At 43.0% G+C, this 25877-nt stretch overlaps 1 protein-coding gene across 2 annotated transcripts in view; it reads left to right on the top strand.

Moving 5' to 3' along the window:
* Window positions 1–25877, top strand: part of ERCC6 (ERCC excision repair 6, chromatin remodeling factor) — an 84533-nt gene that overhangs the window by 44163 nt on the left and 14493 nt on the right. For both annotated transcript variants that reach the window (XM_074337261.2, XM_019730116.3), the window contains 9 exons: window positions 234–369; window positions 11922–12092; window positions 12575–12751; window positions 17056–17172; window positions 20686–20781; window positions 22824–23039; window positions 23494–23604; window positions 23948–24067; window positions 24810–24904. In XM_074337261.2, coding sequence (XP_074193362.1) covers window positions 234–369; window positions 11922–12092; window positions 12575–12751; window positions 17056–17172; window positions 20686–20781; window positions 22824–23039; window positions 23494–23604; window positions 23948–24067; window positions 24810–24904 — 1239 coding nt within the window. The remainder of the gene's footprint in view (window positions 1–233; window positions 370–11921; window positions 12093–12574; window positions 12752–17055; window positions 17173–20685; window positions 20782–22823; window positions 23040–23493; window positions 23605–23947; window positions 24068–24809; window positions 24905–25877) is intronic.

Below are 25877 nucleotides of genomic sequence, written 5' to 3'. Positions count from 1 at the left end.
ATTTTCTCTTAATACCTGCATTTACTAATAGATGAATGGGATTGAAGACATTTCTCTTGGTTGTATTAACCTCAATACTTTTTCTTTAAAGAAAATGTCAATAGATTTCCATAGCTAGGATTCTCTTTTTTGAGCTATTAAGTTTTGTTTGTTTCTTTTTTGTTTTTTGGCAATTAATCATCTATATGCTGTTATTCATGGTTGTGTTTTCTTCTTGGGTGTTTTGGGTGCAGGTTCGAGGGGTTGGGTCCGACTCTAATTGTGTGTCCAACAACAGTGATGCATCAGTGGGTAAAGGAATTTCACATGTGGTGGCCTCCGTTCCGAGTGGCAGTTCTACACGAAACCGGCTCCTATACCCACAAAAAGGTAACATTACAACACTTCAGAACCTTTTCATTTGTTTTGTCTTAAAGCCCTCCATTTTACATACTTGTGTTTTCTTTCATCCATGTATTTCTCAAATGTATGTTTCTGTGTTTCTCGTCATGCATTGAAACTTGTTACTGATTTAATTAATAGCTCTGTATTTTGAAAACAATTATGAATGTAGGCTTTATCATTCACAGTCCCTAGTGGTGTTGAGACGTTTGTTGTCCAGTGAAACTACTGGGCATGGCCTGAGAACATGAGTGGGACCGTTAGTCAGGGGCCTACATAACAGTTAACTGGCTAGATGGGGGCACTGGCAGCTTTAAACAGTTTTAGGAAGGTGGATATAAAATGTCATGTAATAACTCTTAATTGGCAGATGCATTTGTTAATATGCTTTTCAAACATACTTTTAATTAATAAAAGAACAACCTATCATTTTGAGAATTTTACAATTTGCATTCATTGCTTTTTAGTTAAGTTGTTTTTTGTTCTCTGAAACCTTGATCATCAGAGAACTATATCACTGTATTTTCATACTTGTATTTCCTCACTTATTCATAGTTTTAGCCACATTATCTAAAAGGAGATTTAATCTATGCTCTTGTGAATAACATAGATATATTGTATTATGCTTTTTTATTTTCATCTCGGTCTCACCATCTAGACTACAAGCTCCATAGAGTAGGGATTGTGTTGTCCTCGTTTTTGTATCCCAGGTGCCCCCTAAGCATTTGCTGAGTGAATAATAATTACACATTTTTACTGTGGGTTTGCAGGTTGTTTTATTGACAAGAAATGGCAGTTTATTATGAGTTCTTTCTTTCCTGCGTGTTTGGAGCTCTTGAGTGAGCTCTCGGGTACCCTATGAAAGAGCTCGTAGTGAATGCTGGCCTCGCTGAGTTAGACACATGTGAGTCGCTATACTCCAGTGTTCCTTTAATTTTGCCAATACTCCTTTCCTCCATATTCCCATCTGTTTTGCTATTGTGAGTAAGCAGAACTTCTATAAAAGTGAATCAGGAATATCTAGAATTTAGTAGCTCAAGTTTGGTGAGATGGACTCTTATACTAGCTATTGTCAAAACCACTGACTTTGCCCTGAATTTTAAATGATAAATATAAACTGAGTTAAAATATAAATGCTGTGATAAGAAAAAAAGATGTTTTTAGCAGCATAGTAACAGTTTAGATTTTTTTCTAGTCAAAATGAATTGTTGTAATCATCCTGTTATTACCTGTGTAAACATTTTTTATTCCGTTTTTCACTTCCATTCTCTGTTGACATCTTTTACTTGTATTGTTTTGTATTGTAAATTCTGTAGCTCGATTTATTAGTTGATGTTTGTCTTTAAAAGGCAAATTTTTCATATGTTCTTTATCGTTTTCTTTTGGGCTAGTGAAGTGTGTATATTTCACACCTTCACTTGGAAGTGGCTCACCTCATTCCCTCTGTCATTATAACCTGAAGAACTACCTTCGTATAGACAAAATACATTGACTTGTTAATGGAAATAGACTGACATTGGTCAGTGTCTCTGTGATGCTTCCTTAACTTGTTTAGGGGGCAAATCTTAGCAAACAGATATTTTACTCTTGTTGACAATGATTCCACCTTCTGAGGTTGTTTTGCAGACACAGACACATGGATACACATGATTGATTGCTCATAATTTTTTTTCAGTGCTTTACAGTTCACCAAGGACTTTAACTTGAAGTTTCTGAACTTTTGAGGAAAAGCGGTAGACTTGTGTTTTCACTCTCACCCTTAACTCTTTCTACTGTTCCTTTTCCGTTGTAAAATATCTCAGATCTCTAAAGATGTAAGCTGTCGGCAAAGGATCAAGATGATGTTCTCTTGCATCATTCAAACCATAGTCTCGACTTAGAAACACAAGCAGTTTATTGTTTATTAAGAATGCTAATGTCATTTTAGTAATTGTGATGATGACACATCAAAAATGTGTTAATTCCTTTGCACAGACCTTGTTAGTAACACTTCCAAGATCAAAACTCTGGCTGCTGGATTCAAGCACCAAAGTGGTATTTGATCCTTCTGCTCTGTCCCTTTTTATTTGTATGTATAGACCTTTGTCACCACCTCCTGCACACCTGTTGGCTCACAGATGTGTGATAGATTGCAATAGAGTATGTTTCTTAATCATATTTCAAATATTCTGCCAGTGCCAGTCTGGCCTCGGAGCCGCATCTCACGTCTGACTTCCTTTCCATCCTTATCAGCTGCGATTCCTTTGCTTCATGGGAGCTTTCTGTGCCTGCTGGCTGTCCTGTCTCCATGTAATAGTGGCTCCAGCATAGGGACTTTCAGTGCTGGGGAAGTAGAGAAGAGGATTCCTCTGTAAGATACTTAGAAGAGCAATAATGCCAGAATTGTTCTGCTTATTATTCAAGTGGGTTATCTTTATCATCCTAATGATTTATTGTAGCTGATCTGACTTAAAATTTTGAAATTTTTGCATTTAGAGACCATATCGAATGATCAGTTTCTGAGTGAGGCTCTTCTATCATTCTTCTTCCCTAAATAGCCTTTTAGCTTGCCACCTCATTTGACACTTGATCTTATGTTATCTTTGTTAATATTCTCTTTAGAGCAGAATTTAGAATTATCAAATAAACACCCAGCAACCATGCAAAAAATATGTGGCTGGTATTCCCAACCTACCAGTCAAATCAGATAAAAGCCATCTTAGTCTTCTGAATCTCCTTTTATGATCAGTTGAAATCTCAGTTAACAGGAATCAAAGATTTTCCCTTTCTTGTTATGTTTTATGATCCCTTTTTCTAACATAGAAAAACTTGATGTGTGAGTCAGTAATACCGTGCTTCCCCGAAAATAAGTCTTGGCCAGACCATCAGCCCTAATGCGTCTTTTGGAGCAAAAATTAATATAAGACCTAGTCTTATATTATATTATAGACCCGGTCTTACATTATAGTAAAATAAGACCAGGTCTTATATTAATTTTTGCTCCAAAAGACGCATTAGAGCTGATGGTCCGGCTAGGTCTTATTTTGGGGTGAACATGGTATTTATTTGTTGCATAACTGTAAACATAATATTCCAGGCATTTGATGCTGTTAGAGCTCTAAACAATGGATATGTTGTTTTTAACTGACCTTGAAAAGCTAACCGTTTTCTTGGGGAAAAAAACAGTTGTCACTTTATGTCTCTCCCACCTTTTTCTTCTATGTAGGATACAGAATAGTTCAGATAATTCAAAGAGTTTTATCTCATTTTTATTAATTCATGGCATTTAGAGGCTTACGAGTGGGAAATGTAATAATGGCATAAAGGTTTAAAGCATAGATTTTGTAACTACCAGACCAGGGTTTGAGTCCCGGGTATGTCATTATACAGCTTTGTGACCTTGGGCAAGTCACTTAGCTTCTCTGAGCCTAGTTTGATCTACTGCAAAATGGGATTTTTTGGTAATTTTGTTGGAATTTGTTGGGTTAATATGTGTGTAGGAAAAGGTTACATTTACTCAGGTAATTTTTACTTAAAAACAAAGAATATTGTAGACCTCTTCATCTTAGTAGTTGAGAAAAGAGGCTCCGACATTGTGATTCATTCAATATAAAGACATTGCGGATAGAAGGTTCATACCTGCTTTATAAAAAATGTGCATGGTGATTTACATATAGACCTTTTTTCTCATGTCCAGATACATTTGGCCCCAAATGGAAACAATGAAATAGAATGTTAAAATTCTTTTGGGGAACTACAAGGTGTGATTAAAGAAGAAACCAACCACACCAAAACATGGGCATCTAATGAAACTATCATTGTGTGTTCTTTAAAAAGGCCTGTTTTCTGAAGCACTAAAGTAACAAGACTTGCCTTTTAAAAGCTGGAATGAAGTCAAGTAAAAACATAACAGAAGTAGGAAAGGGCCACACGGTCCCTCAAGCATCCTAAATATTGCAGACCCGTTCCAAGTACACAAATGGACTCCGCAGAGTGAGGTAGTTCCTATTAACTTTAGAGACGGTGTATATACCTAATGGAAGAAATAATAGATGCTGTGCTCGTTCTGTGAGGTGTATTGTAAAATTATGTTGCTGGAGCCCGTTTTTCTTCATCGTCAGCACAAATCCTTGTTTATTAAAGATTTAGCTTGAAGGAAATTTTAATTAATTACAGGTGCAGCAAATCCTGCCTGGGAAGCTGCCGTGCTGTTTGCGTGAGTGGCCTTCTCGTGCCGTGCTCCCTGCGCTCCTGCTGCCTGACAGAGTGATTTATGGCTGTGTTTTCCACCAGTCCACTGTTTGCCCTCTAGGAGCGATTGGTCTCCTGAGCCCCCATAATAATAGCAGTCCTTTCACAGACATCTTTTAGTGACAACAGCACTGCATTCAGTAAGTCAGGCTAATTGCAGATGTACCCTATTAATTGCAAAAGCTAGGAGAGGTTACATATTTTACAAGCTTTTAATTTGAAACCGCCCGAGATGATTTGTCTTAAGTGTTTAGATAGAGACGTCCATAATATTCAACAATTCACCATTATTGAAACTCCAGCCTGGGCAGTTACAGAATTCTGAGATTGAATCAGGTGAAAACAGTCTTAGATGTGTGTTTACCTAATGGCTGTTAAGTAAGTGGAGGTTATCTTTTCAATGGGGACATTTTCAAAATTTTCTTACTCCTTTTTATAAAAGTGTCTTCTTAATTTTTGTTCATCATTATCCATCTATAGCGAACATTACAGAGTTTTTCAAATAAACTTCAGTCCTTAAACATACAGGATGTCATGCGGGAGACCCTGCTCGCTGCGCCATTTGTCATGCAGGAGACCCTGCTCGCTGCGCCATTTGTCGTGCGGGGCGGCCTGCGGGGTCTCTGCTCCTGCTCCCCATACAAGAACGCAGGATATAGTTAGGCCAAAAAGGAACACCCACGGAGCCATAGTGTCATACAGGGAGGCCTGCGGGGTCTCTGCTCCCGCTCCCCGCACAAGAACGCAGGATATGGTGAGGCCAAAAAGGAACACCCACGGAGCCAAAGATGGGGGAGTCATACCACTATATTCTCTCTGGCGGCACTATACTCTCACTGGAGGCTGGATCCACACTGTCCGCAAACCGCCATCCATGCTTGCCAGCCCAGCCGCCATCTTCTTGCTAGCCCCCATTCTTTCTCTCTTCTCCTACTCTGCTAGCGTAGCCACAGCAGTTATATTAGTGGCCAATGGCTCACTGGTTACAGCTGACGGCCAACTAGCCACAGCTGATGGCCATCCCATCACAGTTAATGGCCATTTACTACCTGAGCCAGCACCTGTCTATGTGAGGCCAAGAGCCTGGAAACTACTTTCTGGGGCTCTGCCCCCACACTGGAAAAGCTGAACATCGTTCCACTGGTATGTATTCCAGAGGCTCCGTGTCTCACTTGTTTAACTTGGTGAAGTGATGTCCGGAATCCAGCTCAGGGTCGTGTTCCTGGGAGGTCAGTTGCATGACCACGGTGAGTCTGTGATCCAGCGGCTAGGAGTTCTGGGGAGCACATTTGCAGGGTTTGGTTGTGACCCAGTGGATGTTTTATAAATAAGAGTGGTGTGGGGGCAGAGCCCCAGAAAGTAGTTTCCAGGCTCTCGGCCTCACATAGACAGGTGCCTGGCTCAGGTAGTAAATAGCCATCAACTGTGATTGCATGGCCATCAGCTGTGGCTAGTTGGCCGTCAGCTGTAACCAGTGAGCCATTGGCCACTAATATAACTGCTGTGGCTACGCTAGCAGAGAGAGAGGAGAAGAGAGAAGAATGAGGGCTAGCAAGAAGATGGTGGCTGGGCTGGCAAGCATGGATGGCGGTTTGCGGACAGTGTGGATCCAGCCTCCAGTGAGAGTATAGTGCCGCCAGAGAGAATATAGTGGTATGACTCCCCTACCTATGGCTCCGTGGGTGTTCCTTTTTGGCATCACCATATCCTGCGTTCTTGTATGGGGAGCGGGAGCAGAGACCTCGCAGGCCTCCCTGCATTACAAATGGCGCAGCGAGCAGGGTATGGTGTCGGCTGAAACTCTCCGGAATGTACTGGAGCAGTTTACATGTATAAAAGCTCAGCTTCGTAAGCAGGGTACGGTGCCGGCCAAAGCTCTCCGAAGGACGGTGGAGCAGTTTGTGCCTATGAACACCCAGTCTGAGGAAGACCAGGAGGAGAAGCTGCCGGAGAGCTGGACCCCCGTGGAGGGGTGGGAGGACGTGGATGGTTCTCCCACCAGCACAGGAAAAGCCATGCAGCTGCTGGAGAGATGGAGCCCCGTGGAGAGGTGGAAAGATGTGGACGGTTCCCCAACCAGCACAGGCCAGAGAAAGTGAAGGTCGTTGCAGCCCTGTGGGCCGGGAAGTTCCTGCTCAGGCAGCCCGGATGCGGGACTTATAGTCCCAGGAGGTAACGCTTGCTGAGTCCTCTGTGGGAGATGAGGGTGAGGTCACGGTCGTCCCTCACCCCCAGGACAGCCCTGGCAAATGACTATGGACTATGGGGAATTGCCTTTCATCCCTAATTTAATGGACCGCTTGACTGTTTGTTTGGGAACTGTTGTTAGTGGAACTGGGGGATATTTGCTTTTGTCTCTTGACTGGCCGCCATTGAGAATATGTAAGCACCTTGATTGTGAGTCGCTGTTGTTCCAGCAGGGTACCCTGAGAGGCACAGAGAGAGTGGCAGTGCCCTGAGAGCCCTGGCTGAGTCCAGGAAGTCTGGCTGAGCCCTGAAGATACCCTGGCTGTGCCCAGGAAGTCGGGCTGTTCCCAGAGAGAGTGGCAGTGCCCTGAGAGCCCTGGCTGAGTCCAGGAAGTCTGGCTGTGCCCTGAAGATACCCTGGCTGTACCCAGGAAGTCGGGCTGTTCCCAGAGAGAGTGGCAGTACCCTGAGAGCCCAGGCTGAGTCCAGGAAGTCTGGCTGAGCCCTGAAGATACCCTGGCTGTACCCAGGAAGTCGGGCTGTTCCCAGAGAGAGTGGCAGTGCCCTGAGAGCCCTGGCTGAGTCCAGGAAGTCTGGCTGAGCCCTGAAGATACCCTGGCTGTACCCAGGAAGTCGGGCTGTTCCCAGAGAGAGTGGCAGTGCCCTGAGAGCCCTGGCTGTGTCCAGGAAGTGTGGCTGTGCCCACAGAGAGTGGCAGTGCCCTGAGAGCCCTGGCTGTGTCCAGGAAGTGTGGCTGTGCCCACAGAGAGTGGCAGTGCCCTGAGAAACCCTGGCTGTGTCCGGGAAGACAGGTGGTACCCTAAGAAGTCCAGGAAGTCTGGCCGTGCCCAGAAGCACTGGTGGTGCCCTGAGAAACCCTGGCTGTGTCCGGGAAGACAGGTGGTACCCTAAGAAGTCCAGGAAGTCTGGCCGTGCCCAGAAGCACTGGTGGTGCCCTGAGAAACCCTGGCTGTGCCCAGAGAGCCTGGCTATGTCCAGGATATTGCATTCACCCCCAGGCTCCTCGCACAGGTCCCCTCGCGGAAGACGCTTGTCGCGTAGATTGTGAGGCGAGAGCCTGTAGGGGTGGAGTGTGGGGGCAGAGCCCCAGAAAGTAGTTTCCAGGCTCTCGGCCTCACATAGACAGGTGCCTGGCTCAGGTAGTAAATGGCCATCAACTGTGACTGGATGGCCATCAGCTGTGGCTAGTTGGCCGTCAGCTATAACCAGTGAGCCATTGGCCACTAATATAACTGCTGTGGCTACGCTAGCAGCGAGAGGAAGAACGGGGGCTAGCAAGAAGATGGTGGCTGGGCTGGCAAGCATGGATGGCGGTTTGCGGACAGTGTGGATCCAGCCTCCAGTGAGAGTATAGTGCCGCCAGAGAGAATACAGTGGTATGACTCCCCTACCTATGGCTCCGTGGGTGTTCCTTTTTGGCATCACCATATCCTGCGTTCTTGTATGGGGAGCGGGAGCAGAGACCTCGCAGGCCTCCCTGCATTACAGTGGTACTTTAACTTCTGCTGTCTTTCAAGCCCCACGCAGTTGGAGTTTTCATCTCCCCTTTCTCTGTGCATACAAAGAGCTCTGTGCCTGGAGGAGAATGGGGCATGGAGCACTCCGAGTTTCTTTGCTGTCATCGCATGCCCTACCTGCTTTATGGCTTCTAGCAGCCACTGCTTTTCTGGAGGAGGCATGGGGGTTGAGTTGGGCTAGCTGCCTGCCCAGCATCTCCATAGAAAATTTAGATGTGCAAGAGCTATTGAAATCATCACCGACTTCTAAAAGTCCCAGACTGGTGTGGTGAGGGACTCGGGGTGCAGCAGTGCACCTCCTGGCAGCCTGCTTTCCGGCGGGGCCCATGGCAGTGGGGTAGCACTGGGGGCAGGGAGGAGTGACGCAGGCCAGTCCTGTTTGTGCGGCTGTGAGCCCTGAGGTATTTACAGCTGCGTTCATCATAGGTACAAAGTCGGGTTAAATAGGTGTAGTATGGAGCAGGCACTAGCATTGTGCACAGGGAGGCGGCGAAATGGCGGTCATAGTAATAACGCAGCTCTCACCTGTCGGGCCTTTCCTAGGTACCAGCTAGCTATGTCAGCTGCTCTCTGAAGTGTTACTGACTGTGAAGTGTCCAGTGCATTATGACATGAGAACACAGTTTCCTCCTCTTTATTTTTCTCTTTCAAAAATTTCCCGGCCCTTTTCATACTCTTTTTTATTCTATTGAATTAAAAAATATTCTAATCCTAGTTTGTTAAGATAATACCATTTTTGAAGATGATGGAGTTTATAAAATTTGTATGATTGTGATTACATGAATTATTCTATTGGGTATCCTGATATTTATATACTTTATATTCCTGTAGTAAGCCTTATTAGGTTAATATATTGCTAGATTTTATTATAAAGTAATGACTCTCTAATGTGTTGTATCTGTCAGTTTTGAAAACAGGCTTTTGCTGGCTTTATAGTAATGATTTGGAATGCATTTTATCCTTTTCTCTATTTTGGAACAGTTGAAATAACAATCAATTCCTACTTCGCTCATAAAATCCTCTGGGTGTGGTAGACTTTTGGTGGGAAGAGCATAACATCTCGTCCAAGTTCTTTAGTATTGGTCTGATCGGGTTGTCTCATTTTTCTTGGGTCAATTTGGTAATTTATTTTTCTAACAGTTGTCCTCTGTCAGATGTTCAATCTTTGGTATTAGACCGCACGTGGTGGGGTTAGCATTTGTGTTCTCTGCACCGCCATGGCCCTCCTTTGACAGCTGTCATGCTGCGCCTCTGACTCTCTGTTCTTTGGGGTGACTTTTCAGAGGTTTGTCTGTTCTGCTTGGTCTGTTCAACGACTTACTTAGTTTTTTGCTTCATCAGTTCTACCAGGTTTTTTTCTTTAAGATTCACTAACTTTTATTTTTATCTTACTAATTCTCCCATTTTCCTTTTTTCAGCAGCTTGCATTGACTGCCGAGTTTGATTTCAGCCTTTTTGAATAGAGTGTAAAACATGAGTATTCTTTGTTTGGGCTGAAGCTCTGCTGATAGCTAGGAAAAGGAGCTCACTAATGGTGATACTCAGATCCTTTGCATCTTAATTTTTAAATGTTTTGTTTCCTTTAATGTTACTTTCTCTCTTCTGATTTGTCAGACTCTGAGAGGTTACTACGGTCAGGTCCCCTGAAGGCGATGGCTCTGCCACTTTGTCAGTGCAGCTCTAAGGAACTTGCTTTTGTTTTGTTGTAGTGCTTTTTGGTAGGTAAAGTTTCACGGCTCTTCTTTCTTTGTGTTGTCTCATTTAAAATAGAAATCATCCCTCTTTCTTCTGTTCCCTTCTTTTCGTCTGATATTTATATTTCTAATCCTGCCCTGTTTTTGTTTGCATTTCCTTGGTATATCTTTTGATAATTCCCCTATTTTCTACTTTCCTTGCCTGTCTACTTTGTGTTTCTTTTAATCATGAGACAGTTTTTACCATACTTACCCAGTGAAAAGTCTAGCTGCTAGTAACTCACTGTCATATGGCGACCCCTGACATGTTTAGTCTTTTTTGCCCTGTTGTAGTTTAATAGTTCTACAATCTATTTATTTCTTCATATTTATGCCAAAGTAGCAACTGTTAATCAGTAAGTGGGCATGAATGTTTAGCAAATGTCTTTCAACCAATTGCGGTTAAGAATTAAACACTATCTGTCACCCCGTTCTACACCTGGACAGGGTGAGATTTTTAGTTCTCCTGTATTTTCCCCTATTCTCACTCTAGGTTTTGTTAAACAAAACCGAAATTATAGCAACACTTAAAAATATTTCCCTTTTTATATTTTGGATCCTTTCTTAGCAGTGTTTTAATATTTACTTAATTATTGTTTTAATAATTTATTTTGAGAACTGTTGTATATATTACATGTAATTTTCCCTTAAGGTTTTTTTCTTTTATAGTAAAGTAAGAGGCAGTGTTGCCTAATATTTAGTTAATACTAGCTTTGGAGTTGGCTGCCTTTCCACATTCAAGTCCTGACTCCACCACTTACCAGCTGTGTGACCTGATATATTATTTACTATCCCTAAGACACGGTTTCCTCATCTGTAAAACGGGAGTTAGTAACAGGATCCCTGTTCTCTCTGAGTTGCTGTGTCTGTGACGAGATTCCTGCTGGGGAGGTCTGTTATCTGCGGGCACAGCTTCCGCTCACAGAAAGGGAACATGTCCTCTTCTTAGTGACTGTACCCGCTGGATGTCGCATACTGTACCTTGCGCATCTCCTGCTGGTTTATTTTCTGTCCTTGCCTGTCTGAAGGTAGAGTTTGTTTTTTCTTTCAAGTGTGGCTGCTATTGTAGTTCAGCTCAGTGCAGAGTTCCAGGTTCACTGCTTCCTCCAGAACTATGGAAAGATTTCCCTTTGAGTTCTGACATGTTTAGTGTTACAGAAAAGATGTTCAGCACTGATAGAGCCTTTTTCCTCTCCAGGGAATCTTTTTCTATTTTGTTCTGAAGCTATAGCATTTTCTCTTGTTTTTCTTTATTTTTGGAATTCATACAGCTCGTAGATATATGCCTAGGTCTATGTCTTTTCAAGGTTTCTGCCTGACACTCGGGATATTTTGCTCTGTAGACTCAAGTCTCTCCTTAAATTTTTTTTCTGCATTTAAAACAAATCATTGCTTTTAATTGTTTTTTCTCTATCCTCCTGGAATTCATGTGATAAATCGTTAGAGCTCCAGTATTTGTCTTTCTTATCTTCTTGGCTTTTCTCTCATTTTCTTGCTTTTGTTTTCAAATAAATTACTTTCCATCTACCTTGTTGTTCTAAGTTTAACAAGGACTGACACAAAGGATATTTTGGAAAAATACAAATTAGGTAAATGTTTATATATTATAACTTTTTCTGGTCTTGTTTTGAGCCCCCTTCCCCTATAGTGGATATGTTAGTCAGTGTTTGCCACTTAGAGATGCATGAAACATACAGCAAACTTCCATTGCTGATAATGTACAATTGTAGGTATTATGTTTGTATACATATTTATGAAGTGCTTTGGATTACATCATGATTGGAAGATTGTCATTTTAAGACTCATGCTTATTAACTGAACTTCTTACTTAAAACTGGCTTTACCGTTTTAGGAGAAACTAATTCGAGATATTGCTCATTGTCATGGAATTTTGATCACTTCTTACTCCTACATTCGCCTGATGCAAGATGATATTAGCAGGTATGACTGGCACTATGTGATCTTGGACGAAGGACACAAAATCCGAAACCCAAATGCTGCCATCACCCTTGCTTGCAAACAGGTATGACCTTGTATAACAAGGGGGATTTCCAGGTGGATCGTAGTATTTAATTGAGAATAAACTCCCTGATTTTAGTAACACACTTAGGGAATCTTTTCTTATGCCTTTGCATAAGGAATTTGAAATACACATTTTGCCTTCATGCAGAAAATTCTTTATTCTTGCCTTTAATCATGTTTTTTTAAAATTCTAATTGTTCACATTACTTAGTATCTCTTGTAGGGATCAGTTGTTAGAATGTAACCAAATCCAACTCTAATCCATTGTATTCAGCTTGAACAATAAGAAAAAATTCTTCCCAATTTTTTTATCTGTATGTAATTGAAAAATTAATATTGCATAAAATGTTTATGTTTTGGAGGAGAGAGACCAAAATGATACGTATTAAATAACAAGATTGCGTGGGAGTGTTTTGGGGTAGGGTTGGTGACCATCTGTTAAGAGGTAAATTTAATAAAGAAATATTTTCTTCCCCAAAATAGTTCCGCACCCCTCATCGCATCATCTTGTCTGGCTCACCGATGCAAAACAACCTCCGTGAGCTGTGGTCGCTCTTTGACTTTATCTTCCCAGGAAAGCTGGGCACATTGCCTGTGTTTATGGAGCAGTTCTCTGTCCCCATCACCATGGGGGGATATTCAAACGCCTCCCCAGTACAGGTAATGTATTAGGCAGGTAACACTTTCGGCATTTCAATATTTCAAATGTTCCTGCTCAGTACTATATACTCTGTAGCCAAGTCATTCAGAATATTAGGGAGATGGCCTAGTATGTGATAAAAATCACAAAATTATTTTTGCTTGATAGCTTGGATTTTTCCAGATAAGTTTTTAAAAATCATGTAAAATACTCAAGAGCAGTCAGAAATTATGAGATAGAGCGAATCAGTTCTGGACAGCATATAACAATGCGAACTGGGGTAGTGCATCTTATAAAGTGGTCTGAAGGCTTAAAAAAGAGGAAACTGGAGGGGGATTGTTCAGGGAAGAGTTAATGAGACACGTATCCCTTATTCTGATTCTGGGAAAACAGGCGGAGAAGAACGATGACATTTTAGATTAGGGTAACAGTGTGGAGGCAGCCGCTTTGTGTGGCCACGGGCAGGAAAGAGACACACTTGACTGGACTGGAGATGCTGGTGGGGGAGTAGAAGGTGAGCTGAGGGTTCCGGTAGTGGGAGCCTTGAGAGGGAGGTAGGGCGCTCAGGCAAGGAAGTGTCACTGAGGGTGTCTGAGCAGGACCCTGGGACACGGCTGTTCTCAGAGAGTCACTCAGGCTGTGGGTAGTTGTGGGAGGGAGGCTGGCATTGAGGCACCTGCAGGAATCATGAGCACCTGCACCTGGACCTGCGTGGTGGTCCTGAGGACAGAACTGGAGAGCAAGGACCCTGGGGTGGGGGCGGGCGTTTTTTCAGGCAGAACAAACAAGGTGTGGAGGCTGATAAGATAAAGAAAATGGGGTAGGGGGTCATGCGCTTGCTGCAGCTGACCCCCGAGGTTTCAGGCCTGGGTGATCTGTAGCATGGGGCTGTCACAGATGGGAACATCAAGAGGTGAAGCCGACCTGAGGCCAGAGTCCAGCCTGGGTGAGAGGCAAGGTTTCTGCACAGCTCTCAGGGGGCCTGTATCTGCCAGGTCGTGCCTGAGCCACAAAGCTTTTCACCAAGAGAGACGTTCACATGTTTTGAGGTACCTAATTAGAAAAATAATTTTAGGCATTTAAAATTAGAGGATTGTCAACAACAATTTTAATACCTTTTACATTTTGAGATTGAGTGATTTTCAATGAACTCTGGTAGGGTCTCTCTTCCTCCACTGAATCACTGTTCTGTATTTATCATGTTCTTTTTTTAAACTTTTTATTTTAAAATAATTTCAAACTTAACAGAAAGTTGCAAGAACCATAAAAAAGAACTCCTGTGTACTCTTCACCCAGATTCACCAACTGTTAGCATTTTGCTAACATTCTGCCACATTTGCTCTAGTTTTCCTTCCCTCCCTTACCGCACCTCTGTATATGCACATAAATTTATAGTATTTTTTTCTGAATCACTGAGAGCATGTTGCAGATGATGCCATTTTCCTCCAAATCCTTCAGGGTGTGTTTCTAAAGAACAAGGACATTCTCTTCCATAACTACAGTGTAAACATCAAAATCAGGAGGAAATTTAATATCGATATAATTCTGTGATTGAAAGTATATGTCATTCATATTCTACCAATTCTTCTAGTAGTATCTTTGTCTCTTTAGTCTCCTTTAGTCCAGGACAGTTTCTCTAATCTTTCTTATGCCTTCCAATGACCTTGGCAGTTTCAGAGACCACAGGCTTGTCATTTTGTAGCATGTATCTCACTTTGGTTTATCTTCCATTCTTTGTGATTGGATTCAGATTATGCATTTTTGGCGAGAACATCACAGAAGTGACGTATCTTTCTCATTCTCCATATCTGGAGGTACATGCTATTGGCTTATCACTGTTGGTGGTATTAATTGATAGTTGTCTGATTACTTGAGTGAGGTGCTGTTTGCCAGATTTCTAAACTCTTCAGACGTACCATTTCTCTTTTGGAGTTAATAAGTCATTTGTGGGGAAATACTTTGAGACCATGTAATATGGCTGTTTTTTTCCTTGAAGTCCTTGTTTCAGAAGTTTGTGCACTTTTTTCCCTTTTTAGATTATAAGGTCCTTGGGAGCAGAGGTGTAGTTTTTATTTGTTCCTTTCTGTTTAAGTCCATGGCTGCCACACATTATTGAATCCCAAGAAGATAGTCTGTCAGCACATGTTTTTGTGTCAGGCTGGGGCTAAAATGATGGGAGATGGCCAGCGACTGGAACCTTTCTGTGAATAGTATTCCCAGCCCATTGCGGGGTCCATAGAGGGAAAATAAACATGCTCATAATGCAGGGTAATAACATCCGTTATCAGCGATATACAGTATCAGAGACTGTGGGAGTCAGAAAGGCTTCCTGAGACCCAGACGACTACGCTAGGACCTGGAAGGTAGGGGAAGGTGAGGAGGAAGAACAATAACTATTATACCAAACGTGGGGCCTGCTTCTTGGATCTGTATGTTAAACTTGTGCAGAAGATTTTAGAATTAAAAAGAACCTGAGGAGTCATCTAATTGAACCTCCTTATTTCATGCTCAGAGTTGTTGAAATTCAGCATTTTGTTGACTTGCCTAAGTTCACACAACTCTGGAAGGATCAGAGCTGGGTGGACTTATGATTCTACCTTGTCAGGAATAGGAAGAAATCACGGGCATGCTCAGCTCGGTATCCATTTACCCCAGCACTGGGGAGTTGGAAGTGATAGAGAAATACAGCTGGATTCCCCCTCCCATGTTTTTTTACTCACAGAGAAAAGGACAGGAGAATCAGCTTTAATGCCTGAAGCATGGGATTCTCTAGGAAGGTTGCCCTGGGGAATGTGGCTTGACATCAAGACTAAAATAAGGTTTCTTAGTCTTTCCTGAATTCCTATCCTCACCCCAGCCTAGAGCGTAAGATCTTCCTCTAGGGAGAGTTGGGTGTGACACACAGACCCAGACCTGTCCCCAGCTGTGCTGGGCTCTGACCTTTGTTAGTTCCCCGCAGTGGCTCAGGAGCAGGGGAGCTTCCAGAGGGATGGACAAGCAGGAGAGAACAGGCCACCCAACAGCCCTGTCCTGGTTTTCCAGCATCACCAACCAGCTCACTGGCTGTTTGGGAGGAGAAGTGTGGGTAGAGGTGAGGATGTGAGGACAGTTTCCTTAAAACACTGCATATTTTCAGGAAGAATTTAAACAAGTACTTGTTTCTTTGGTGAGACTATAATGTCTTGTTAAATTCTGAAACTTAATCCTCTCTGCATTACAACCCATAATATGTACCTGTCTTAATGGTAATTTTTATCAATGTCTGAAGGATACATTTATGGGGTTACCTGTAACTAAATGTTGTTGATTAATTGAGCTTCTTTATTATTGTCTGCTATTCCAAGTAAAACCTATTTTTTTATGTTTACACACACACATACACATAAGATAAACACACATGTATACATACTTGAAGTCTTCTTAGGGTCTTTTAAAATGTTTTCTTTTTTACCATGTTAATTCTGTAACGATTTTTTTCTGTATTACGATCAAGCTCTTTTTGTCATTCATTTCGCAGCTAACTTTCTTAAGATTAAACTTTGGTTGCATTTTTTCTTGTTCTATTAAATAGTTATTTACTAGGTTGTTAAGCCTATTTAGATTGTTTTTTAAAGTATCAATAATTTATTGAATTCTTTGTTTGCCCTTAAGTGAATTGCAGAGGGAGTGGTTTCCTGCGCTGTGGGCCTTTGTGTTTGTACGTACAGTTAATACCCATCTCTTGTGGCTGTGCTCCATTACAAAACCAGCTGTTCCATTGTAGGCCAGAGTGACCTTTCATTTCTGGACTCACAGGGCTTTTCTTGATCCTACTCTCCTGAGTCTCCAGTGGGCAGTGATCTCCGCTGATTATCTGGTTGTGTCCATTGGTGCAGCATCCCCCAGAGTTGGCTTTTGATCTTCAGTCTTGCAGGGTCGCAGTTCCTTTGTAGCTTTTGGAGAATACAAGATTATAAGCAAAGATTTGTTTGAAAGCATTGTTTTTCCCTAGAGGGTGGTTGAGAACCAAATAAATCTTGACGTTTGGGTTTAACTATGCAATAATTAAAGTATAGAAGAATAGGGCACAAAATTACCCGTGTTCTTTTGTTGGTACATTTTGGTTAGGGTTTTTTTTTTACTGATATTATGATGAAAGCTACCACCTCCTGGAATATATTTAACTTATACTAATTTTTTCAACCCATTTTGCAGCCATTTCCAACTACAATTGTTGGTGATTCTTTTGAAAATTCTTTTTTTAAGCATTGGAATCAGTTGAGAGGTAAGAACAAACACATTCCTTAAATATGTGGTAATTGTTTCTTCTGTTCTCTTACTAAAGGTTAAAACTGCTTATAAGTGTGCGTGTGTCTTACGGGATACCATAAACCCATATCTACTGCGGAGAATGAAGTCAGATGTCAAAATGAGTCTTTCTTTGCCGGATAAAAACGAACAGGTCGGTAAATCCAGGAGTTACCAAAACACTCCTAAAACATGGGCGTACCTGTCTGTCTGTTCTGCTTTTCATATGCATACTTGGTGAGACTAACTGGTGTCTCAGGTGCTGTGGGGCAGGCTGATCTACATCCATATGTACCTGTATGTGCCAGGTGAGCCCCCTGTGGCATCTGCCCTCAGGAGGACTCTTTTGTCATCCACAGGCTTAGCTCTCTCTTATTAACACACGGATTCCCACAGCTACCCTTTTTGAACTTTTCCATTTGCCTCAAGTCCCCAATTCATTCATGCTACAAATTGTACTAGGTACCAGCCACATGCCTGGGAGATAGCAGTGAGTGAAGCAAACACTTGTTCTCATTAAACTCACGTTCATTTTTAAGGAGAGACAGTCAAAAATAAATATATCAGGTGGCCGGTGACGGTAAGTATGGAGAAAACAATGAGGCAGGGTGAGGGAGATAGATAGGGAGTGCTGAGGGCAAGGATTTGGGGAAGCAGGCTTTTATAAGGGATGGTCAGAGAAGACCTCTGATAAACTGACATTTGAGCAGAGGCCTAAAGAAGGTGAAGGAGGGACTTATAGGGGATTTTGGAGGAAGAGCATTCTAGGTGGATGGAAAGTAGGGGTGTGTTCGTATGTTCGGGAACCAGCAAGGCGGCCAGTGTAGATGGAAGGCAGGAGCAAGGAGAAGGCTCAAAGGAAGTGGTCAGGTCCCCCACCAGATCACCAGAGCCCACAGGTCACGGGGAAGACTGGAGGAGATTCATAGGAAGATACCGAGCAAAGGAGTGATGTCATCTGACTTCAGTTTTCAAAGAATCGTTTAAAATTCCACCCTAGTGCTCTATGAATAGATGAGTGCACCTCCTATTCAGAATCTAAGAGTGAAAGCACTGCAGATTTTGAATGCTGAAACTGTAAAGGACCTGGGAGCTCTGTCATCCAGGCTCCTTTCCTCACTGCCTCTTCCCTCCCCACCAGAGCTCACCTCTACGTTTAGGCCTTGGTCTTAGCATTCCCCTCACGGGCCTTCCCTCCCTGCTGGTTACTCAGGACACAGCCCTCTGAGCTGCATCTAATTCTCAGTCAGCCAGCTGCGGAGGTGTTTATGTGTCCTTTGTCATCTCTCACTTCTCTGCTTCACATCCTCATCAGTTAGAGCAGTTTAGTGTGGCTGGTCTTCCAGCCACGGGCACCCTCCTCTCCATTCAGCATTGCACATTGTTGCTGGATTCATTTTTCCAAGGCTTGTTTCCCTATCAGCATACCTTTGATGTCCCTCTCCCCACAAAGAAGACTGATTTAGCTGTTTGTGTTGACTTATTTTCACGGGAATTCCTGAATGCCTCTTCCTCTGTTCCATGCAGTAGCTGTGGTACATTGCTTCCTGTTTTTAAACATGAGCCACTTTTCCCTCCCTTTGCATATGTTGTTCCCTCCAGCAAGCACATACACACACAAGTTCCATGTGAAGACCCCACAGGCTCCCCACTGGAGCTCTTTGAGGTTGGTATTCTGTTTTCAGACTCTGCATCACACCTAGAATGGTGATTCGCAGACACTAGGTACCTGGTGAATAACTTGTCCAATTTACTTGGTGATTAAGAGGAGAGGCTTTTCTGTTGCCATTTTTAAAGGATTGAAATGTGAATTTAAGAAATTAAGAGTTATAAACACTAAGGTTCAGGTCAGAAAGATTACTCAGGGAGCATCTGAAAGCATTGGAAGGAAAGAAAATGGAGGCAAGTGGAATGAGTTAGCCAGTCCCTGTAAATTCCTCAAGAGAAAAGCTGTGGGCCTGAGCGGAGATGAAGGTGGGACTGGCAGGAGGAGGCGGAGGGCCCAGAGACTCCCGGGTTTCTCACGTGGATGCTGGGATGGCTCTGTTGCAGCAGAGGCTTCAGAAGGACACACAACTCGAGGAGACAGCTGATGAGTTTAATTTAGCTTACTATATTTGAAGTGCGAGGGGACATCTCCTTGCCCAAAAGGCAGTCATAAATGGGTTCAGGACTGAGGAGAGTTCTAGTCTGGGTGTAGCTATGACCTGTGAGCAGGGAAGGTGTTAAAATTACAAGCAGGGGTGAGTTTGCCCAAGGGGTCCATGTAGAATGTGAAGAGAAGCAGCCCAGGGAAAGGGCAAAATTAAGGAGAAGGTAGAGGAGGAGTGAGATGGGAGGACGAGAGGCCCAGGTGGGGAGGCAGGGGCTGGGTCAGGGGAAGTGGAGTCCGGAGGCCCTGAGCACCCAGTGTGTGGCAGCTAGGAACGTACAGTGACCTCGTCCATCACAGTCCCAGTGGCACCAGCAGAAGTGCCCTCCCGTCTTGTGCTGAGTTCATGAGTGACTAGAAGGCAAGGAAGTAGAGCTGGTTTTTGTACATGATACTTTCGGGAGTTTTCGCCCTCGAATTTTGGAGAGTCTAAAGGGTGGAGCTATGTCCTGAGGAAGGTGAGTGGGTTTTCACATCTGGTGGGAAGGTTGAAGGATTGCCTTTGATTCCATATAGGAACCTGTTCCTCGGAGACTAAAGGAAAATAAGCTGAGGCAGATGAAGAAGTAGATACATTTTAGGGAATAAAAACTATAGAGAATCATGCCTGATAGCTTCGGTGTTATTTTTGTTGTTTTGTTTTTGTTTGATTGTTTTTAAGTAGAGGTGGCTTGAGGGGAGTGAGAAGTATTGTCACAGCCATTCTGGGTTTACAGAAGGTGCTGGGCAGGGAGTGCATAGAGGGTTCCCTTGGAGACCAGGAGCGGGCAGTGGCAGGACACCACCCTGGTGGGTGACATTCTCAAGCAGTGCTCAACACTTAACTGGGAAGGAGGAGAGAAGGCAGGTGATTGAGTTAATCTACATTTGGAAGTTTACAGGGCAGTGTCAGTGGGTGGCACGGGTGTGACTGAAGGACAATGCCTTGGGAATATGACTAGCCAAGGAGGAAAGTTGAGCCATGAGGTGGCGGCGGTGGACTTGGGAAACGAGGAAGGTTGAGAAGCAGAATCAGAGCACATGACGGCATGGAGTATTTGCTGCAGTTGGGCTGGCAGGGTGGGGTTGCTGCCAGAGAAGAGTCTGGAAAACCTGAGGACCAGCGCTTAGAACTCCAAGAAAGGGGGCATGCAGATGGAGTCACGGGCCCTGGTCAGGTTTGCACATGGGAGACGGTCGGGTGCTTGTTGGCTAGGACGGAGGAAGGTCTGTCTGTGCACCTGGCCCTGAACTTGCCTGTGAGCAGAAACCAGTCTTCAGGGGCTGTGAGGACAGTGGGGTGTGGACCAAGAGATGGATGGATGACAGAAATGGGAGCTGGTGAGAGGAGGGAGCTGCACTCACTGTTCAGCTCACAGATGTGGCTTCGTTTGGGTTCTTTGAAACAAGAGGTACATTGTTAACATTGCATACATTGTGCTGTTTTGATTAGAAAATTTTGTTGGTATTTCAATAATTTTATTCTGTTAAACTTCTTTTGAAATTATATAGTTTCTCTCTCTTTTGCCCCCATAGGTCTTATTTTGCCGTCTTACAGATGAGCAACATAAAGTCTACCAGAATTTCATCGATTCCAAAGAAGTTTACAGAATTCTCAATGGAGAGCTGCAGGTCAGCCTACTGACAGAAGCCGGAGAAATGAATTGTGGACCAAGGGAAGTGGGGAAAGAAAGGAAACCAGTACTAGTCAGGGTTCACTCTTACTCTTGAACACATTGCAGTGCAAACCTTCACTTAGTTTGGCGCCCTTCCAGAAGTGAGAGAACACACGATTAAATTTCAGCACATCCCCTTCTTGTCTGTGCTGGAGCTGTTACACTTGAATCCAGCACTGTGTGGTCAGGTGGGAGAACAGTGCTGGACAGCAGGCAGGGCCTGTAATGGTGAGTCATGCGGGGCTACTGACCCTGTGACAAATGTCGGGAAGCAGCCACGGACTCTTGGTGTTGCAGGCGCAGGGCGGAGGAATTAACGTCATAAACTTCTTCATACATACCATCATTTCAGTTATTGGCAATAGTCAGCCATCTATGTGGGTACATGTCTGTTCAGTAAGTATGCGTAGTAGGTTTTTAATCAGCATTTAAGTCAAAGCTTCATGTAAATTTTTCAAGTTCTTTGTGTTCCAGTATCTTAAAATGGGAATTGTGTTTTACTTCTCTGACGTGTAAGAAAGACTCTCTTAGTCTTTGTCCTCACTGGAAGTATAGCTGAGTATGCGCCAGGATACACGCTTTCCTGCTTGTACACAGATGTAGATGAAGAGCTAGATGTGGGTCACATGAATGCCACCTGTGTTCCATGACACCTGTAAGCTTTTTCTTCCAAATGAAGTCATTTCAGTTCTTTTAACCATACCTCACAATTTCGTACTTTGTCTTTCATTGGCATCTATAGGAGGTTTTTAAATCATTCACATCTATTCATCTCCTAAATCGCCCCTTATCTTCATGTGCCTCTAAGTTGTGCAGCCCTAGATGGTCTAGATCAGCACTATCCAGCAGACACAATGCAAGCCACATGTGTGATTTAAGATTTTCAAGTAGTCATGTTAAAAATTACAGAAAAGTAAAAGGGTGAAGTCAATTTAGGTAATATATTTTATTTAACTGGATATATCCTAAATATTTTAATATGTAATCAAAGTTATTGAGATATTGTACTTTCTTTTTTTCGTAGTAAGTCTTCAAAATTGGACACAGTTGACGCTTGAACAACTCCAGGATTAGGGGAGCCACTCCCCTCCCCACCCCCCACATAGTCAAAAATCTGCTTTTAACTTTTGACTTCTCAAAAGTTTAACTATAGTCATCCTTTGGTGTTGGTTCCACAACTCCCCGCAGATGCCAAAATCCAAAGATGCTCAAGTCCCTTTTATAAAATGATGTCGAACAATGCATGCAGTCAGCCCTCTACATCCACAGGTTCCCAGCCTGAGATCAAAAATACTGTTTTCAGTCAGCGGTTGGTTGAATCCACGGATGCTAAACCCATGGATATGAAGGGCTGACTGTACATGTAGTTATTGAAAACAATTCAGGTGTAAGAAGGTCCTCGCAGTTCAAACCTGTGTTGTTCAAGGGTCAGCTGTGTTTGCCATTTGTGCCCCATCTCAGTTGGGCTTAGCCACACTTCCTGAGCTCTTAGCCACATATGCCTGGTGTTACTGGATTGGACAGCACAGGGCTGGGGGAGGAAAATGAGTCACAGATGGCTCTTGGGGGAGTTTTGACAATGTTCCTGATTTATTCAGATCTTTTATTGTGTGTCTGTTTAACTGTTGTTTACTGGTTAAAACTATCATACACTTTGATTCCTGGCTTAATTTATAATTTATATTTTTCTGCATGAGGTTTTATGCTGGTGAACTTGATTTGGTTACACTTTGAAAGCTGGGAGAGATGCAGTCCTGCTGGGCAGGGATGGCGTGCTCTCACCCCGTCTGTGTCCTACTCAGTGAACTGCCCTTCAGATCTCTCCCATTTGTGTATTTTCCATGCAGATACATTTTCTGATATTACATCATATTAATGTAAAAGTAAGTGGAACTTCTTAATCTGTGTTACATACCGAACAGCCTCCTTCCCTTCCTTCCTGAGGAATATGATTTTACATGGGATAATCTGAGTCCACATAATTCTTTTATACCATAGATTTTCTCTGGACTTATAGCCCTAAGAAAAATCTGCAACCACCCTGATCTCTTTTCTGGGGGCCCCAAGAATCTCAAAGGTATTCCAGAGGATGAGCTAGAAGAAGACCAGTTTGGATACTGGAAACGTTCTGGGAAGATGATAGTTGTTGAGTCCTTGTTGAAGATATGGCACAAGCAGGGTCAGCGAGTGTTGCTGTTTTCTCAGTCAAGGCAGGTGAGCATCAGCCTCAACAAGTTGGTTCTTTATAACTTACAGTCATTAATTCAAAATATGGGCTAACGTCTAAAACGAGGATCCAAAAGCAGATCTTCCCACTAATACTGAGGTAGCAGCCTGCAGGTCTCTTTGGGAGCTTGGATCCTTGTCTCGAGTTGGTGCCCAGAAGTTGGCTTTTAAAAATGGCTTACTTTCCATGGGATTCTGAGCTGTGGTGAGTTTGGGTCTGAACTCAAATCAATGCCCAGCTATTTACAAAACTTGTAAGAATTAACAATAGGGAAATATCAAAAATACTCTTGTAGCAGTTACATTTATCTGCTTTAAAGCAGGAAACCCTTTTCATTTACGCGTGGTGGGAAGTTGTGACTGTTTACACAAATGTAGAAGCACTCACTGGGGTGTGTATTTGATTTTTTAACTCTTATCCCTCATCCTTTCTCCCAAACAGATGTTGGACATACTTGAAGTATTCCTTAGAGCCCGAAAGTATTCCTATCTCAAAATGGATGGTACGACCACAATAGCTTCAAGACAACCACTGATTACAAGATACAATGAGGTAACATGTGGACGTAAGAGGAGAGTCTGATGGGGTACTGTATGCTGTGGGCAGGAAGGAGCGCCCAGTGCTTTCATCGGGACTGGTCTGTGCATTTCGGGATTATTGGCGTGTGTGTGTGTGTGTGTGTGTGTGTTCTTGAAACCCAAACTTCTATATATTACTGATACTGATAATAAAACTAGGAGCTGTGAGATGGGATCTTGACTAACGAAGGTCTCTCAGACATAACCCGTTCCTTATATTGGGAACATTTTCCATGTGTGGAATAGGGAAGGGCAGTGGTGAAGAACTCTACTGAGTCTTAAATGTGCATATTAGGTGTTGTATGTTTTACTTCTAGGACATGTCCATATTTGTGTTTCTTCTGACCACTCGGGTGGGTGGCCTAGGAGTCAACCTGACGGGGGCAAACAGAGTCATCATCTATGACCCCGACTGGAATCCGAGCACCGACACACAGGTCTGTTCCTTTTAAAAAGGAGTATATTGGTGACATACAGTTAACCCTTGACCAACATGGGTTTGAACTGTGTAGGTCCACTTATATGTGGATTTTTTTCAATAAATACAGTAAATTTATTTTGTCTTCTTTATGATTTTCTTAGTAACATTTTCTTTTCTCTAGCTTACTTTACTGTAAGAGTACAGTATATAATACATATAACATACAAAGTATGTGTGTATCCACTATTTATGTTAAGCTTCCCATCAATGGTGGCCTGTTAGTACAGTTTTGGGGGAATCAGAGGTTGTACTTGTGCATAGAGTGTGAGTATGCAGGGCTTGGCGCGTTGCTCAGGGTCAGCTGTAGTTTACGGGCTGGCACTTGGGAGTGGCCTTAGTGCTCGTGCTAGCTTCACCACGCACTTCCCATCTTGGCTGTCACCTCATCTTCAGCATGAGGAAGACACCCTCCAGCATCACAGACAGGAAGAGCCCAGCAGTCTGTCCATAGCATCCATTGCTAGATGTGGGCTGAAAAGAATGTGACCTTAACAAACACACATGGTTTTTAGGTAGAGATATTGGTCCCTCTTTGTCACCTGCCTGTGTATCTTCCTTAATAGGCCTTAGGTGGGGATAGCCTCATTAGCCAAACTTCTGACTTGGGAGTGGAAGGAAGCAACCAGCTCCCTATGTTTGTTTTATTCAGTGCTTGTCATTAGGAAGGGCCCTTGTTGAGATGTGTCTCTCTGTCTTAGGCCCGGGAGCGAGCGTGGAGGATAGGCCAGAAGAAGCAGGTGACGGTGTACAGGCTTCTGACTGCGGGCACCATTGAAGAAAAGATTTACCACCGGTCAGTACACATGTCTGCCCGCTCCTTGAATGACGACTGCTCTCCTGGCTGCAGTGTATGCAGGATATAGAAAGACTCTGCCAGGAATTTTAAAAAGTCTTTCTGTCTTGGAGCAGTTGTTTCCATAGCTTGAGGGATAATGTGCTTTTTGAAATTTTTGATTTGTTTTTGTATTTTTTCATATTAAAATAAGCCTAGAAGGCTTATTGTAAGTTTTTTGTTTGTTTGTTTGTTTGTTTGTTTGTTTATTTATTTATTTATTTATTTTAAACTTATTGGGGTGACAATTGTTAGTAAAATTACATAGATTTCGGGTGTATAATTCTGTATTACATCATCTATAAATCCCATTGTGTGTTCACCACCCAGAGTCAGTTCTTCCATCACCATATATTTGATCCCCCTTACCCTCATCTCCCACCCCCCACCCCCCTTACCCTCTGGTAACCACTAAACTATTGTCTGTGTCTATGAGTTTTTGTTTCTCACTTGTTTGTCTTGTTCTTTTGTTGTTTTTGGTTTATATGCCACATATCAGTGAAATCACATGGTTCTCTGCTTTTTTGTCTGACTTATTTCGCTCAGCATTACACTCTCAAGGTACATCCATGTTGTCACAAATGTTCCTATATCATCTTTTCTTACAGCCGAATAGTATTCCATTGTGTATATATACCACAGCTTCTTTATCCATTCATCTATCGAAGGACATTTTGGTTGTTTCCATGTCTTGGCCACCGTAAACAAAGCTGCAATGAACATTGGAGCACACGTGTCTTTATGTATAAATGTTTTCAGATTTTTTGGGTAGATACCCAGAAGAGGGATTGCTGGGTCATATGGCAGTTGTATTCGTAATTTTTTGAGGAAACTCCACACTGCCTTCCATAACGGCTGCACCAGTCTGCATTCCCACCAACAGTGCATGAGGGTTCCTTTTTCTCCACAGCCTCTCCAACACTTGTTACTATTT

The sequence above is a fragment of the Rhinolophus sinicus genome, chromosome 15, assembly GCF_057876585.1.
Source record: "Rhinolophus sinicus isolate RSI-liver-muscle chromosome 15, RSI-T2T, whole genome shotgun sequence".
Taxonomy (NCBI): Eukaryota; Metazoa; Chordata; class Mammalia; order Chiroptera; family Rhinolophidae; genus Rhinolophus; species Rhinolophus sinicus.
The sequence above is the reverse complement of the archived record's forward strand: the minus strand, read 5'-3'. Positions and strand labels throughout refer to the sequence as shown.